The 15,576-nt window shown below is 41.1% G+C and overlaps 4 protein-coding genes across 5 annotated transcripts in view; all 4 read left to right on the top strand.

Annotated features, from left to right (window-relative positions):
* Nucleotides 1-15,576, top strand: part of LOC130688711 (cytosolic carboxypeptidase 2-like) — a 63,056-nt gene that overhangs the window by 23,872 nt on the left and 23,608 nt on the right. The gene's annotated exons all lie outside the window — the stretch shown is intronic.
* On the top strand, nt 351-2,874 carry LOC130688727 (monocarboxylate transporter 12-like). Of its 2 annotated transcripts, XM_057511749.2 has the most exons (7): nt 351-457; nt 560-787; nt 852-1,092; nt 1,158-1,301; nt 1,452-1,578; nt 1,665-2,387; nt 2,453-2,874. In XM_057511749.2, exons 2-7 carry the CDS (start codon nt 581-583, stop codon nt 2,811-2,813), a joined length of 1,803 nt encoding a protein of 600 aa, XP_057367732.1. In that variant the 5' UTR covers nt 351-457; nt 560-580; the 3' UTR covers nt 2,814-2,874. The 2 variants fall into 2 exon arrangements, with proteins under 2 accessions (XP_057367732.1, XP_059352067.1); XM_059496084.1 differs by lacking the exon at nt 351-457 and having other exon boundaries at nt 659-792.
* LOC130688454 (chitin deacetylase 7-like) lies at nt 4,280-6,424 on the top strand. The gene is made up of 9 exons (XM_057511448.2): nt 4,280-4,501; nt 4,567-4,760; nt 4,935-5,080; nt 5,142-5,199; nt 5,297-5,360; nt 5,444-5,559; nt 5,665-5,802; nt 5,878-6,123; nt 6,201-6,424. The coding sequence occupies exons 1-9, from the start codon at nt 4,328-4,330 to the stop codon at nt 6,247-6,249; spliced, it is 1,185 nt and encodes a 394-aa protein (XP_057367431.1). The 5' UTR covers nt 4,280-4,327; the 3' UTR covers nt 6,250-6,424.
* On the top strand, nt 7,734-14,641 carry LOC130688233 (serine/threonine-protein kinase BRSK2-like). The gene is made up of 12 exons (XM_057511203.2): nt 7,734-8,456; nt 8,610-8,704; nt 8,820-8,905; nt 9,068-9,208; nt 9,367-9,517; nt 9,774-9,989; nt 10,203-10,414; nt 10,575-10,799; nt 10,878-11,308; nt 12,957-13,123; nt 13,202-13,400; nt 13,467-14,641. The coding sequence occupies exons 1-12, from the start codon at nt 8,366-8,368 to the stop codon at nt 14,159-14,161; spliced, it is 2,709 nt and encodes a 902-aa protein (XP_057367186.1). The 5' UTR covers nt 7,734-8,365; the 3' UTR covers nt 14,162-14,641.

Here is a 15,576-nt window from a genome sequence, read left to right as displayed (position 1 = left end):
TGACGCAATACCTTAGCTGTGGTGCAGTCTAACTCGATTAAGGTTTCATAACGGCAAGTATCCAATGCCATAATCTTGACGTAAAATAGTGAATTGATAAAAACGAATTATAACAGTATAAGGGATTTTCTGTATAAGACAGTTTTGACCTTGAGCCACTTTCTCGGTCTAGCAATTTTTGAGTCAAACCCAATTTTTTTTGTGAATATTTAGTAGAAACTTAATCAAATAAAAAACTGCCTTATATGTAACTGACTTTTATTAATAAAAAGGCGTTTTACTTTTAACGTGCATTGTTGCGTCATTCCCCATATATCGATTATTTCACAAACGTCCAATGAACTTTGTTGTTGTTGAGCCAATAAGTAGTCTACAGAAGTAAGCAGGACGTAACAGAGCTCAGGATCAGTACTCCCACAAATGTTTAATAAAATAAGTAATTCGTGATTTCCGTTCAGTAAGCTAGCATTTTCCTACAATTGCATACATCGTATTACTTCCGTAACTTGTAGGGTTCACTCTAAACAGTACCACTAAATACAATTTCAATTTTCTTTAGGTATCAAACGGCTCTTCGAAAATGACTTCTCAGACTGTCAGACCTCATCACGCCGAAATTTCGCCTACAGAAAAGAACTGCCATGGTAGGGGAGAAATAGAAAAAACTGGCACTTATTTTGAGGAAAACAAGAAAGAATGCCTTAAGTTGGTAGCTAAACCTCATTTCGGCGCGTCTGTTCCTTTTGATCCTGCAGCCGAAGTGTCAGACATTAGATCACAGCACTGCGTAATGTATAAAGAGCAGACAATTGACTTACGTTAATTCCATCGTAATTGCGGTACATCTTCAGTCAGAGAAACGTGGTAACAGCATGGAAAACATCGAAGCCCTGAGATCTCGTTTTGTAGCTCCAGATGGAGGATATGGTTGGTTTGTTGCATTCGGTGCATTCTTGGCACAGTTTTGGATCGCTGGGCTGATCAAATCATATGGAGTAATTTTTATGGAAATCATGCAGCTTTACCCTGGTGCGAGCGCCTCCCTTGCATCTTGGATTCCTGCTATTCTTTCAACGCTTTGCCTTGTATTGTGTAAGTTAACGTTAAACGTCATGGCAGATGCATATTTTTTATTACCTCCGTTTTTAAATGCACAGCTCCCATCTGCAGTGCACTTTGCCGAAAATTTTCGTGCCGATCGGTTGTTTTTACAGGCGGCCTTCTTTGTTGGATGGGTGTTAGTTTGAGCTATTTTACAACTAGTCTCCAACAGTTATGTTTTACTTTTGGGATTTTAACAGGTAAAGTACAAGTGGTGTTCAACATTTAGCTTTGGTAATATGTTACGTTGCGATTGTCTCTACACAGCCCCTTTCTGTTATAAACTTGTGGCTATTTATGTACATCTACTATAATGTCATATCGATTTGACTGATGTTCTATTCTTCAAGGACTCGGAGCTGGATTGGCCACAACTCCAGGTATAATTATGACTTCTCGCTATTTCAACAAGAGACGAGCCTTAGCGAATGGTCTGTGCGTTTCTGGTACAGCTGTTGGAAGCATGTTGCTCCCTCTGTAAGTCGTGATGGCATTCGCCGCTATTTCCATTATAACTGAATCTTTGCACTCACATAACTTTCAAAATTTCTCTCCGATTTTAGTTTACTAGAAGTCCTGGTACCAGCATACGGATTTAGAGGATCAATCCTCATTCTCGGAGCCTGCATGCTTCATATTTGTTTGAGCGCTGCTCTGTATCGTCCTGTAGAGATTCACCAAGCCATAATGGAAAGTGGAATGGACATATCTACCAACCTTGACGGTGCACATGTTGGCAGGATCGATTGTGACGTTCATGTTCCTGATGGACAGCCTGTAACCATCAATGAAGATGATATTTCATTGGTCCACAACAATCGTGATAAAGTCTCGTCAAAAAATTTCCCCCATAGATTAAGCGTTATTCACAGCATCGAGGATCTAAGCACCAATTCTACTGTTATTTATACAGAAAATATTCCCTATCCGAAACCTACAAGCCTTGACCAGTGTCTCACGGAGAAATTTGTTCAAACGGAACCACCAAGTAGCCCGGTTAAGAAAATTAGGCGATTTAAGCCATGTTCGATCACGAACTACATCGATATGTCTCTAATTAAAAATCCTATGTTCTTGCTTATGGCCTCAACTGTGATGTTGATGGCGGTAGGTTGCCCCCATGCTTTATTCTACCTACCTTCGTACGCCAATTCTCTTGGCATAGAAAAAAGCCAGTGCAGTTTACTCTTGTCTATCAGTGCCATCTTCGATCTCAGTGGTAGATTAGGTCTTGGCTATATTGCCGATCTAAACCTTTTCTCCAAATCGAAAGCTTACAGCGTAAGGTAAAATACGACTTGTTACGAAAAATCCAAAAATGATTTTCACTAAAAATGCGTTTGCTTTACAGTATGCTGACTGGCGCCATCGCAGTTCTATGTTTGCCGTTTGCTACAACATTTGCATCTTTCGCTGTCATCGTGGCGTTTTATGGATTTGGCTTGGGTAGTTGGTTTCTACTAATACCGGTCTTACTCAGCGAACATCATGGAACTGAATGTATTGGTTCTTCTTACGGACTGGTTCGCCTCTTTCAGGGAATGATAACGTTGGTTGTCCCTCCTTTGGTTGGGTATTCTAAAGATGCCACCGGTGACTATGTAACAGGATTCTATTTTATGGGGATATCGATGATGGCAGGTGCTATACTTATTAATTTGAAGCCAGTTGTTTTGCCTTTAGGTAGACCCCATCAAAATTCTTCGCCATAATAATGGCTGAGCTCTGTAAAGGAACAGAGATAAATAAATGTAGTTTGTGTCTTATTTATTTAACGCGTCATATGCGTCTATGCTGTCTTTAGTTCCAGGGGGGAAATAAATCTCCCTCCATGGATTATTACAACACATTATACGTGCTGAAAGAAAAGAAAAACGTCAACAATGCCTGTTGAAATTACATGAATTTGCACAGGCATTATTGTTGATATCAGCATGTGTTATCGTAACCATGGTGTGACAAAAACAAGTCTGGTAACCAATGTTAATGTTGGGTGCGAATAACATAAACGCAAATGGAAGACAGGAATAAATAGGAAAACTTTTCCCAATAGAATGCACTATTACCATTTTTCCAATGAACATACACTCTGTACTTTTTATCGGGCACTTTAAATTCCAGTGTAGCTATCCACTTTTTTTCAGGTAAACTACATTTAGGGCACACGTCGCCGTCTTACTTACCGATGTGTGGATTTTCTCTACACCTTTGCCCCGTATATATACCACACTCCCTATGCTTTTCACACAAGGAAACTTCTAGAGAAACCCAAAGATGTCAAGAACATGACATCCCCGTACATAATGGGAGATTCGATAAGCATCCTACTTCTGCATGTTAGCAAGTCAAGTATTGGTCATCGGACGTGGCAGAGTATGATTGACGGACAAATGTCAAGATAAGACAAAATTAGAAGCGCAAGATTTTTAATGTAAGGCGTTTTTCCAAAATACATAAAACATTTTGGAAACTATACAGGGCTCAAAGACGACCAGCCGACTATGTAGTTTACCCAACTGAAAAGCATATGCATAGTATGCTACACGCGCAGAAGACAGTATATTTCATTGAATGAAGCGTGTAATACAATTAATATATCATTGAGCTTAGAAATAAATATTTTATTTAAATTTGGAATTTTGTTAGTTAAGAGAAAGCGGGGATTCTCATTTTGAAGAAGACCCGCCATTGCATGGCAACCAGCATTACGCTCCTTGCCCTAAACTGACATCAACGATTTTCATAGGTCTACTATGGAACATCAAGGACGATTTATATAAGTAAACGTAAGTTCTAGGCAAACGCAACGCCTACTGTCTAGTGCATGTGTGGCGCAAGTTAAACGGCGAAAAAGTACGAAGTGTATTGAATTTTGTTTCATTTTTCAAACTAAATGCTAATTTATGAATAAGAATTAACAAAACAGTTGCACATTAATCTTCTTGACAATGTGCATGATCTTGAATGTGGTTCGATATGCTGTGACCGACATCGAAGTGCGTTCCTTAGCATGACCACACAATCACACGATAAGTCAATAATCCGGCAGCGCGATACTGGTGTTACAAAACGGTGTTGATATAGCTGATACTGACCCATGGACGTCATCGACAAATATCTACACCGTCGTAAGATAAAAATCAAACATCTAGACGGCACAAGAGAATTTAAGCTCCAATCGTTCCGGAATCAGTGTCGTATTTGGGTTGCGTTGCTTTAGAACGTCATGGCTAGGTATGCCATTATTTTAGCATTAATTGTTTCAGCTGCAGCATCTGCGCTTCCTGCACCACGTGAAAAGATTGCTCCGTATTGCAACCCCACCTTATGTACGCTGCCTGATTGCCTATGCTCTTCGCTGAATATTCCAGGCGGATTGACCCCAGCGGAAACACCGCAAGTATGTTTTCATAACTCGAAAATGATTGTATGCATGAAATTTTAACAAATTAATCGGTGGTGTAGACTGTGCTTATCACCTATGATGATGCCGTCAACGTTCTCAATTTTGTGAACTACACCAGCTTGATTTTCAATCGATACAACCCAAACGGATGCAACATTAAAGCGACCTACTTTCTGTCGCACGAATATAACAATTATACCTTGGTTAACGACATCTATAACAGAGGCCATGAAATCGCTTCCCATTCCATTACGTAAGCTACTACTCCTATCTATCATTTCGATTTTAAAAAAATATTTTAGACGCATTAATAGCATGGAGTTTTGAGAACCCTTGAAAATGAGACTAATTACATTTTACATTGATCTCTTGTTATTCTTATTCTTACAACAAATGCGACAGTTTTATAACATGAAATATCTTCTAGGCATCGCACCAATCAAGATTTTTGGCTAGCAAACAGTGTCGAAAACTGGGATAGAGAAATAGCGGACATGCGAACCATGATTGAATACTTCGCTGGTATCCCACAATCCGAAATTAAGGGTGCACGAGCACCCTTTCTTTTAATGGGTAATATTTCTTATCTGGTTAAAACGTTTATTATTCTAATAAGCGGCTGTTGTGGTTATAGGAGGCGATGCGATGTGGTCTTCCCTATCGAATAACGGCTTCGAATGGGATTGCAGTTGGTAATCTTTATCATCGCGATACTTATCACATTTGCTATCCACGCTGCATATTGAGAGGAAATAATATAAATAACCTTTTTCTTCCCTCTTGTCTTAGGCCAACGAGAAATTACGTCGATCCTGGTATGTGGCCTTACACGCTCGACTTTCTCAGCCAGCAGGTTAACCATCACGTTTTCATTCTGTGTGGTGTTGCGTATACTGTTTCATTAACCTTGATGTGGTTTATACATTCTTTTTGCAGGACTGCCAGATTGGTGTTTGTCCAACTGAATCGTATCCTGGTAAATGGGTTGTACCTATGATCGACTTGTTTGATGCCAGCGGAAATCCATGCGCCATGGTGGATACCTGCATTGTGTAAGACATGTTTAACTTTTGATGGCTTCCAGTTGAAGCTTGACATTTTATACCGATTAATATTTTTTAATTGCTCCCATAAAAACAAACGATTCTACGGTGAAGTGGAGACACAGCTGATGATGTATATAACCTTCTTACGACCAACTTTATGAAGCATTACGAAGGAAACCGTTCACCGTACGGTTTGTTTTTGCATGCTGCCTGGTTATTGGACACCAATCATATGAATGGTTATAAAAGGTGCAACAATCAATTCAACAATTTCTGAATACGCATAAATAATAATAAGGATTCGAATAATTTTTTTATCAATAGATTTTTAGATTCACTATCGTCGAAGGAAGACGTTTACCTAGTCTCTATTAGTCAACTTCTTGATTGGGTTAAGTCTCCTACACCTCTATCAGATATTAGTTCCTTCGCCCCATGGAGATGCGACACCCCCGTCACGCAAATTCCTTGTAACGAGCGACGTTGTGCATACGACGCCACCAGAACACCGTTCGGAAGCGAACGCATCATGTCAATGTGCAACCGAGGATGTCCATTTTTTTACCCATGGTAAAGCTATTCTGAATACCTCCGATTTTCCAATTCTTCCGTAACCGAATGTACTTATTTGCTTTAAACTAAATTAGGTACGATAATATTTACGGCAATAATCCACCAACACCGTGGGTGCCTTAAGAACCTGCCATTCGTCAAATCGTTTCAACTAGATCCCAACAGATTTTACTGCAGACAATAATACACGTAACTGTTTACTGGTAATTACAAAATTGGACAAAAACAAACTAAAATTAAATTGTGATGCATTTCCTCGTTGCGAAATACACTATGTATAAGCTTGCAAAGCGCATAATTTGTATCCTTGCGTCTAAATTTAGGTTCTTTATTATTCTTTATTTTAAAGAAAAACCTAACAGCGCATATCGTTGCACCTGTGCATTAGTAAGCGGCCAACAAAGTAGTTTCAAAAACGTTAAATAGAGATCTTATTAGTTTTGACGTCTGATTTTAATATGCGGCAATCCGAGTTCAGGATATAAATACTACGTAGATACCTGAAACTGCAATACTATGACAAGATTATTAATCCGTAGGAAGAAGCTTCGCGACATGCGGGGGTAGAGTCGAATCAACCATTGACGTCAACACGCATAAGTGTATTAAGTATTCGTTAAAACCCAAGCTTTGGATAACTACATTTTTAATACTCGTATTTCCCTGAGCTAGATCTATTTGTTTTGGAAAATAGTAAAAAGAAACTTCTCGGCTCATTATTATTATTATTATTTTGTACCTTATTTTTTTGTGTTGGCTTTATCTTCAGGTTATGCGGAATGGCTGATCAAATACACAGGATAATCGGAGTTAGAAATCTTAAATGTCATTCCGTTTAACAATGCCTGAAAGAACATGTTTGCAATCAAATTCAATGTTACATTCTCTATTCCTAGCCCGATTCAAATAGAATTCGCACCGGATCGCACGCTAACGTATCATTTTACAAATTGGCAACCAGTTAGTAAACTAAAGATATATAGAGCTAAAATTAATCTTCGAAAGGTGTGCACCTTAATGTGTTACTTGTACAGCATCATTAGTCAAACTCCATTTCCTCGAATGGCATGGAAGTCTATCACACGTTAATTGGAAGTATTTCTGTACGCATTATTATAATAACGCTCGATACCCTCTCGAATGTTAATCAAACTTCGGATGAACTGAAATTCACGCCGAATTTGTTGTATAATTAAACAACTCACTTCACAGAGCAACCATACGCTCGAGCTGCTAGGAGACCGAGCGGGGGCGGATGTATCACGAAGGGCGGAGGCGAAAGACATGAAATTTCGGTAGGGTGAATAGTGGAGAGAGGGAGAGAGTTGGTGAATAAAACAGGAGAGGAAAGAGAGGGAAACGCTGCTGTAAGGATTTGACCTTCCAATATTGATCGACGAATGGCCGCCCGGAGAGCGTGCGCAGTGAATACTCTGTGCTGTCTGAAATCCCGTGTGGAACTTCCCTTAGCGGCACTCTTTCTCTTTTTCTATCATTCCACGATCAATGATACGCAAAGGTTTGTTTTCGTTCAGTTATTTTACAGTTTAGAAATTGAAGAGGCTACCCTAGGAGCTGAATTGAAGGTCGTTTTTAGCTTTGCCTCAAAAACAAAAGCGGGACCAATTGATTTGATTTAATACGGGCCCGATTGTCGTATCGTCAGATCGCTGAAAACCACGTTTTCCCTTGAACGCCAAAGAGATTTGGTATTCATGGCCGGAAAAAAAAGGGGGCCCATAGCAGTCTTCCACTCCGGCAAAGGAAAACAGTAGTGGCCACCCGACAGTTGAAAGACAACCAAGGCATAACGTTGACGTCTCTGCGCCCGCGCCGAAGCGGCCATGGATGCTCCGTCCCTTTTCCTCCATGTCGCATCCGTTGATCAGTCAGAAAGCCTGCTGAAAGGAATCAGACTCCGTACTACTTTCCAGTGAATTCACCATCCATCGCCGATGCGAAACGATCGCTTTTCTCAAATCCCACAGTGAATATGAAGCGGTGATCACCAAATTTGGACCCATTTACCTTCTTGACTGTTGTTTTCTTGTGCTTCAAACTGTGCCAGTGTGGTTTAGAAGTGAAAGTAACATGGCGACCGTAACAGATTGAAGAGGATAAAAAAGAGGAACTGCAGTGCAAAAAAAAAAAACCAGTGAAAAGAAAAAGAAAGAGAAAAAAAAGGGGGTAGTCGTTACGTTAGTAATACTTTGATTCGTAACTCGTCTGGATCGGCGCAATGCAGCGAGATAACCATGGTAGCGGTATAGATCCGCGTCAATATGTAGGTCCTTACCGAATGGATAAAACCCTTGGCAAAGGCCAAACCGGTATGTTCTTTTGGTATAGTAATTTTCTACCGTTCCCAAACAATGTGTGCAAAGGTTGACCGGAGCTCACTTTTTGTTTGGATAGTTTTTCATTAAAAAAAAAGAAAACAAAAAAATATAGTGGGTTAACATTTACTGGTGGTTATGAAATAGGTCTGGTGAAACTGGGAGTACATTGCGTAGCTGGAAAGAAAGTCGCCATCAAAATCATCAATCGTGAAAAGTTAAGCGAATCTGTTTTGCAAAAGGCAAGTGCACCGATGAATCACTTTAGAGAGCAATGCTTTATTCCCAAACACAAAGCGTCTGCTATACACGTACGGTGCATCATCTAACGAAAGGGCAATTCTGTTTCTCAATTAGGTGGAGCGTGAAATAGCCATCATGAAGCTTATAGAACACCCCCACGTTCTTGGATTGTATGATGTCTACGAGAACAAAAAATATCTGTAAGTCCGTCAATCGATCTTACGCATGCGAAGCCCCCTCTGACCTGCACCATCCTTGCTCCAGCTGGAGCACAAGCTTCTGGTCGTTTTTTTTGTCAATGTAAACATATAAATATTTAAGGGAAGCCATCCAAGTTTCGTTTTTTTCTTCTTTGTTCAAAGATATCTTGTTCTGGAACACGTTTCTGGTGGCGAGCTCTTCGATTACTTGGTTAAAAAGGGCCGACTGACACCGAAAGAGGCCAGGCGGTTTTTCCGGCAAATTATCTCAGCGCTTGACTTTTGCCATAGTCACTCTATTTGGTAAGTTGTGAGTTTTTACGACATAACATGCAACTGTCCGCCATTTGTAGGCTACCATAAACCCTACAAGTTATGTTACGGGGCACCCTTCTTTACGCCACCCCATACGACGTTCTTCATCCATGACGATTTTTTCAACTGCTCCCTTTTTTTCGTAGCCACCGAGACCTCAAACCTGAAAACTTGCTACTGGATGACAAGAATAACATCAAAATAGCCGATTTTGGTATGGCTTCATTACAACCGGAGGGCAGTATGCTAGAGACCAGCTGCGGATCACCACATTATGCTTGCCCTGAAGTCATCCGGGTAAACTAATACTATTCATTTCCTTTTTTAATTCTTACCTTATTTTAATGTAAACGGCATTAGTTGTTACAAATGTCGGCAATGCAGTCTTAAGATTGATATATAAATGTGGCATCATTTGCGAATATGACACAGTGTAGCTATTCCCATTAGCGTATAATTTATGGAATTAACTACAAAATAGGCAGGTTTTTTTCGTTGTTTGATGACTAATTCAATTTTTACAACTATTTGTTGCCGACAATAATTGCGTTAGGGGGAGAAATACGACGGCCGGCGAGCAGACGTTTGGTCTTGTGGCGTCATCTTGTATGCCCTGTTGGTTGGAGCTTTACCTTTCGACGACGACAACCTAAGGCAGTTGCTGGAGAAGGTCAAACGTGGTGTCTACCATATTCCTCACTTTGTGCCGCCTGAGTGTCAGTCTCTTCTGCGCGGAATGATCGAAGTCAACCCAGAGAAGCGCATGACGGTAAGTTCCATTCATTTTTTATGAAATAAATCAGAATAAGTTCAGTAAATGTTTTGGAAGAGATGGATGATTTTTAAGCAAAAGGAATGTATTCAAGTGTGTAACTGTGTATATACGAAGTAGAATGCTGTACGTAAAATGTTTGGTATTGAATCGAACAAAGTGACAAGTTACGGCTACGACGTGTGGATTTGTTTGTCTTTCTGTACACAGCTGGCCGAGATCCATCGCCACACTTGGGTGGTGGCTGGAAGCGCCGGATGTCGTGGAGGGGAACTGGAATTGGAGTTGCCAATGATGTCCGTAGTTCAGACGCGCATTCTACCAACAGAAGATGACTGCGATCCAGACGTTCTTCAAGCCATAACCAGTCTCGGATGCTTCAAGGATCGCAAGAAACTTATTCAGGAGCTTCTTAATCCCAAGTCAGTTATTTTTACTTAATCATGTTGGCATTATAAGTAGGATAAGGCACTAGCTGATTTGTAATAAAAATTTTTATGAAAGCAATTAGCAAGCATTACTCCAATTAAAGCAGCTCGATGGACTCATTGACCCGATCGTTTGTTTTCTTTACAATACCAGTCACAATACCGAGAAGGTCATTTACTTCCTGCTACTGGATCGTAAGAAACGTCGACCGGCTTGTGAAGATGACGCTGAGCTGGTCTTTAGAACTCAGCAGCCCCGAAATGAAAATATAGATCCCCCTAAGAAAAGGATCGATACTCTTAAAGTCAACGGCCCGGTGACTGCTCAATTCCAGCTGTCTCAAGGCTCTCCAATTATCGCCCGACGGCAAGTTTACAAGTAAGTTCTTTCTTTCTTTTGTTCTAATGATAGATGTCGTCTACATCATTTGTTCCTTTTCTTTTTGGATGGATATAGTCACTGGCCAAGACGGTCAACAGGACACTCGACGTATCCTGGGCCGGGCAATCACCACCACACCGGATTTGTAGCTCAACCATTGAGCAGCAGTAACAGCAGCACGCCATCGGCCTCGCCTGTCCCGTCCCCTCGGCCCGTTCATCGTTTGCTTGCGTCCAATCAGTACGGCGGTGGTGGTAGCAGCGTTTCCGGTAATGCCGGGAGCGTGAGTGGGACTTCTCCTTCGCGAATTGCCGGTAAAACTCCAGTGGCCAACAATGGAGGCGCTCCTAGCCTGGTCGGAGGCCAACTAGCCGGCGATGGATCATACCTTCAGGGAACGTCGACTCCACCCGGTTCTCCTAATCCGTGGAGGACTCGCCTTACCACAACCATTAAAAATAGCTTTCTTGGCTCGCCACGCTTCCACCGAAGGAAATTACTTCAAGGTACGTATTGACCCAGTATGGAAGCATCAACAAAAAGAATAGCCGTTATACACTTCCTACCACCCTCGTACGCAAATGAGCAATGCAGTCGAAAGCGATCGATTTTTCACGAAAGAACAGAAGAAACGAAACGAAAAATTGAGCTGAGTCAAACAGAGAAAAATGGAAAAGAAATGAAAACTATTGAACGAGTATATTTCACTTTCAATGGGGCCGCTACAAGAGTAATTCATTTGCTGATTGGGAGAGTTGTTCGTGATCTGACATGCCATCGTTGGAAGCCGGTTTATCAAACATCGATTTTCATTTGAAGATAATGGCATCTCAAAGGCTGTCACGTTGAGAAAATAGGATTGACACAATACCCTTGCCGCGTTGCAAAGGAACTTGATCCTCGGCTGGCTTACATCGATCTGATTTTGCGATCGATAGTTTTGTTCACGTTTCCCGTTGGCTCTTGTCTATAAGCTGTCGGGATAAAAAGCATTCAAGTTCGAAAAATTCACATGAGAATATTCTTTTTTAGAATCAGCTTCCATTTTCTTAATTGACAGCTGAAAAGCAAAGATTGAGTCTAATCGCAATCAAACCAAGCAACTATTGCTTCATCGTCAGGGTCTTTAAGGCACTGGCGGGCGTCGGATAGGCTGATCTGTAAATATGAAAAAATCTCATTAGTCCTCACGTAATCGCCGAACTGATGATGACGAAATTGTTATTCAGTTTGATTCATTTCCGAACCGTACATCCTACTAGTGGGTGTTCGCGTACCTTTTCCTTGCGGCTTTGTTGAAGTTGGCACAACAGGGAAAACATTTTTTGTCACAACAGTATGTTACTTTTTCGGGAAAAAACTTATTCATACCAAGTTTTGAGTGCCACCTCGAAAACGATCAAATCATTTCAGTCTGGGAAAGCGGGAAGGGAAAAGGAGAGACACATGTGGGGTGTCAAAATACCTCAATAAATCCCCAATGTGTCACGATTTCGTTTCGGAGAAATCCCTCTTTTTGTCCCACGAGATAGTTTGCATTCCTTTGGGAGGATTCCATCCATCGTTTTCGGTGATACCAAAAAAAAAATCTGTTAAATTCGACAGCCCATTCATTTCTTTTTTAACGCCCTTTTTAAAAGCAATCGTTCAACTTCACGGATTTCGAGCTGTAAACGATTAAGGCTAAGACGCCGTTTAATGCTCAAAATGGATACTGCGGATAGAAACAGTAAATTGTTGCGTGATCAAAACAAAATGGTTGCCAGTAGTTAGTAATTGCGATATGCTCCCTTTATTTCTACACGCACACGACTGTAAAAGTCGTGTATGAAGATTTTCTCGACACCGATCAATACAGCATTCAGCCAGTCCTGCTCATCTGCGCGCTGCATCGATCGCTACTTTGCTACGCGATACCACTATCATGGTAGACGGCAGAAAAGAAATACAGGGCGAGTTCTCTTTCAAGTTGCCCACGCTAGCTGCTGGAATAATGACAAGAGACGAAATAGAACGAATCCAATTACGTTGGTACTGGTATCTACACTCTTGACGTTAAGAAGCAACTAAACACTTGAAGATGAATGTCGGGCCAATTTTCTTCCTTTATTTTTTGTTTTAATCTTAATCTTGAATGATCTCTTTTGACCGTAGGAGACGAAGTCAGTTTGACACCGGAACCGGAATCTTCACCGGAACTGACGAAGCGTTCATGGTTCGGAACTCTAATGGGCAGCGAACGAGATGAAACCTACACCATTCTCGTCAAAGGAAAGCCATTGGCGTCCGTCAAGGCAGATCTCATTCATGCCTTTCTATCGGTAATTTCTCATCTTAAGAAAGGGAACAAACAAAAAAGAGAATAATTGAATTACTGTTTTACATTAACTTGTGTGTAGATTGCAGATTTGAATCACAGCGTTGCTAGTCCTATGTCGTTCAAAGTGGAATATCGCCGCGGTACTTCCGGACCGGCAATGTTCCAGCGTCACGTCCGGTTCAACGTCGATATAGCCGCAATTGGTCAGCACGAAGCCAAAGGCGAACGCTGTGCAGAAATCGACATTCTTTACGCCGTGACGTTTGTTCTAATCGCAGGTAATGAAATGGAGTTATTTTGACTTGAATTATTCAAAAACTAGAAAAATTTACGTTTGCGTTTAGGGAATCTCCGTCGCTTTCGCCGACTTTGCGAATTGATCCAAGTGCAGGTCTGTAGTCGTCGACCTCCGCCAGCGTCCCCTAGAGCTTCACGCAAGTTCGCCTCTTCGGAGCTTCGTGACAGCGAAAGCGGTGGTTCCGACATTTCCGATAAGTCTTCGTTGTTGACCAGCGACGGTGGCCAAAGTGAAAAACGAGCATCTTCTTCATCTGCCGTGTCTAGAGGGAAAACGTGCGTCAGGAAACCTGCCGGCGCTACTGGATCGACGTCGACTCCAGCACCCGTTTCTTCGATTCTAGGCACTCGTCGACCGTCTCCGAAATCCCCTCCCAACCCGCTAGCCAACCCGATACAGGAAGAGTTGGCCGAGACGCAATCTAATAATCAGGATTTAGTGGACGTCAGCAATACTGCTGTTTTAGAGAAATCCAGCCTTCTAGTCCACGACGATAACTTGGAGAAAATGAACGTACAAAATGGACTGAGCCCCGAGCAGAGAGAGAACGGCAATCCGCCAACTTCGATCGTTCCCAATGAAACGGAGGTCGTCGAAACCAATAAGTCGTCTTCTCAAGACAATAACGAAAAGATGGCTATGAAAATCAAAGCGAAATCGACTCGGGGCGATTCGACTGACGCGCTACTCAGCGACGAAGAGAAATCGCAAAACGACGAAAATAATCAGTCGACAGAGTGAGGTTTCAATGAAGCGATTACGTATTCCATAAACTTTGTTACCTCGATACGATGTTCCTCTCAGAAAAGGAACAAAGGGGGAGGGGGAAAAAAAATTAGTACTCTTTTGATTTGAGGCATTCCACGACATTTGTCCAATTACTTTGCCGTCCCATTTGACAGCGCGTGAGAGAGGGAAAATCATTCTTCCTTTTCTGTTCAGTGTTTTATTTATTTATAGGCCTTCTCGAAAAATGTTCTGTTTTTCTGGTAGAAGACGACTTCTACGCTGTAACAGTCAAATGAGAAAGCTATGAGATATAATGGCCTAATAAACATTACTCCGTGATTGAAGCGCGCGCTGTAGAGCTGGATGTTAATTTTTTAAACTGTCAATTATTCCGCTGCTTTACTGATCAATGAACTTTTGTTTTGAAGCTAATTTTTATTGTTGCCACTCTTCGTTTGTTTTTTTACCTAGTCATTTCGATTTCTTTTTCTTGTCAATGAAGCAGATTGTGCAGTGATGTTAAAACGAGTGGGTACTGTACTTTACTATGTTTAGTATTGTTCCAACTAATAAAATTGGTCTTTCTCGTCTACCAACACACATTTACTTCGAACTATAAAAAATAGTGTAGCAATCAAGTTGAAAACCAGCTGTAGTATTATCGTTTATTAACTAAATAAATGTTTATTTGCACGCACATGATATAGGAATTCATTTTGTTTGCAATGATTCAATATTGGTGCGTTAAATCGATTCCGATCAAGCCTTTGACAGCGCGTACATGTGTTCCTCTCTCTCAGACCTGCCGGATAAAACCAGAGAAACTATTGAATGAAACCCTTCACGCCAACTTAACAACCGACTCTTTCAATCTGTTAGAGCCATCCTGAGTATGTAACGACACTGCCAACGACAATCCAAAGCCTTGTGTTGTAAAAGAAAAAAACAAACAAACTATACTGTTAAGTAATGTGGCGACAGGGGATTGAAATAACGAACAAAAAACTCGTGCTTTTGTTTTTTTTAAAGGAAATAGCTGATAGTAGATAAATAACTGCCACCTTTCGTTAAGATACACGCGAAAGGAAGGATTGAGTAAGAATGAAAGAAAAAAAAAGTGGGGACAGAGAGAAGAGAGCCAATCCGGAAGCGAAATTAAACACTTTAAAACTGAAAGAATAACAGTACAAATTGAGGTACACAAGGAACAGTGGACAGAGACCCAGGGGGGCACAGAGGCAAAGGCATTTGTATACAAGCGGCTGATGGAATCGATTCGACGACAACAAAAAGAACAAGACAAGCCAATTTTTCCCCTCTCGTGGTATTGAATTCCGCGTACGATTAAAACATTTTCACTTAAAATAAGAATAGAAAGAGACGGAAGTGACGATGTAGGAGAAAAAAAAGAATACGGAAAAACTAAA

Source organism: Daphnia carinata, chromosome 7 (assembly GCF_022539665.2).
Source record: "Daphnia carinata strain CSIRO-1 chromosome 7, CSIRO_AGI_Dcar_HiC_V3, whole genome shotgun sequence".
NCBI classification, from domain to species: Eukaryota; Metazoa; Arthropoda; class Branchiopoda; order Diplostraca; family Daphniidae; genus Daphnia; species Daphnia carinata.
This window is presented reverse-complemented; position numbering and strand designations above follow the sequence as displayed.